The sequence below is a fragment of the Propithecus coquereli genome, unplaced genomic scaffold, assembly GCF_000956105.1.
Source record: "Propithecus coquereli isolate 6110/MARCELLA unplaced genomic scaffold, Pcoq_1.0 Scaffold909, whole genome shotgun sequence".
Classification (NCBI taxonomy): domain Eukaryota; kingdom Metazoa; phylum Chordata; class Mammalia; order Primates; family Indriidae; genus Propithecus; species Propithecus coquereli.
Genome location: NW_012155385.1, coordinates 22,720 through 24,341, shown reverse-complemented (window position 1 = coordinate 24,341; position 1,622 = coordinate 22,720). Strand labels below are relative to the sequence as shown.

At 57.5% G+C, this 1,622-nt stretch overlaps 1 protein-coding gene across 1 annotated transcript in view; it reads right to left on the bottom strand.

Annotated features, from left to right (window-relative positions):
• The window catches only part of LOC105826708 (liver carboxylesterase-like), a gene marked incomplete at its 3' end in the record, with an annotated part of 18,639 nt that extends 17,608 nt beyond the window's left edge, over positions 1 to 1,031 (bottom strand). The window contains exon 1 of the mRNA XM_012664726.1: positions 832 to 1,031. Coding sequence (XP_012520180.1) covers positions 832 to 962 — 131 coding nt within the window. The remainder of the gene's footprint in view (positions 1 to 831) is intronic.
• Positions 1,032 to 1,622: the final 591 nt, after the last annotated feature.

Sequence of the window (1,622 nt, the reverse complement as noted above, 5' to 3'; positions counted from 1 at the left end):
GGCCGTGGGCGAGAGGGATGTGGAGTCTCAAGGAAGGCGCAACCTCGGGGACTGGCCCGGGACGCCCACTGGCAGGCCCAGCAGAGCCCGTCCTCCTGCTCCCTGGGTCTTCCCAGCAGTGAGCGGATCCTCCCCCACCCGCCCATCACACCTGGGGCAGGTGTTCTGGGTCAGGTGCACTCCGAGGAGGCTTAGGGTCACTGTGCCGGGAAGGAAACCTGCTTCCCGTCCCCACAAAGAAGCCTCTAGCCTTGACTGCTGCATGTGCCAGATTTCTAAGAAGACATGGGGGGAGTGCACCCCGACACTCCTCCAGGGAGGGGGGCTCACTGGGCTCACTGGGCTCAGGTGCTCTGACAACCTCCCATCTCCAGACACCCATTCCTTCCCCCACAAGCATTTGCTGAGCATTCTCTGTGAGTCTGTCCTTGCCTTCGTTGTTAAGAGAAGGAAGATGTGTGAACCTTTCACCGCTGTGCTGCATCTAATGGCTGGATGGAGGAATGTGGAACGTGCTGGGGCAGCACAGGTGAAAAGGAGATGAGTACGTCAGAGGAGGCAACATGTGCGCTGGGCCTTGCAGGATGAATAGGAGTTTGCCGGGTAGAGCACGCATTCCAGGCGGAGCGAAGAGCACATGCAAAAGCTCAGCAGCAAGTGAACAAGCGTGGCTGGGTCATGAGAAGGTAAGGGGGGTCCGATCATGCGGAGACTGGGATGCCTTTTATAAGGAACTTAGCAAAGGTCCCCTGAGGGCTGGCATGACCAGCGCTGGGTCCTAGTACCCTCACTTTGGGACCAGAGTGCAGGGAGGAGAGCCCAGAAACTTACCTGAAGAATCCCCAGATGCCCAGACGGTACTGAATGGTCACCACCACCACGTTTTCATGGGCAGAGAGGGCCACGCCATCATAGGTTGAGGCCCCGCCCATCACCAGACCACCTCCGTGGATCCACACCATCACCTGGACAGGGAGGGACACCCACACTGGTTAGAGGAAGCAGAGCTGGGAAGGACTCAGACTATGTCCGGTTTCATCATCTACCTCTCGGCCATGACTGAAGCAGGCCGTTATTCTAAGTCCACCAGTGCCCAGCAAGTTCCAAAGGCAGTGTGTCTTCTCCATGACACTCCCAGCTAGAGCCCAGGCCGTCACCCCACTTGATGCACCCTGGCCGTCCCTCCCTTTCTCCCCAGCCCCAGTGCCACCTCCCACCCCCTCAGGATATTGACGCTGAGCACATCACCATGGGAACAACAGGGAAGGCTAAGGCTGTCCTGGTCTCCCCGACACTCCCGTCACCCTCACGCTGGACCTTGCATCCAGCTCCGCCTAGGTATATAGCAGTCCTTGCATTGCAGCTGCGTCTCAGTTATTTGTTTTGGTTATGAATTACACTTCCCTGTGCACAAGTGGCTGTCTCAGGAAGCACATATGCCCCGATGGTAGCTCGTCCTTTTATGCCTCCTTCCTGCCTCCGTTCTGCTTCCCCAAATCCTACCCACCCTGCAAAACCCAGCATGGAATCCACCTCCTCCAGGAAGCCTTCAGTCACTTGACTAACATTATCTGGGAACCTACTATGTGCCAGGGACTGCGATAGGAACTGAGGATGAGAGG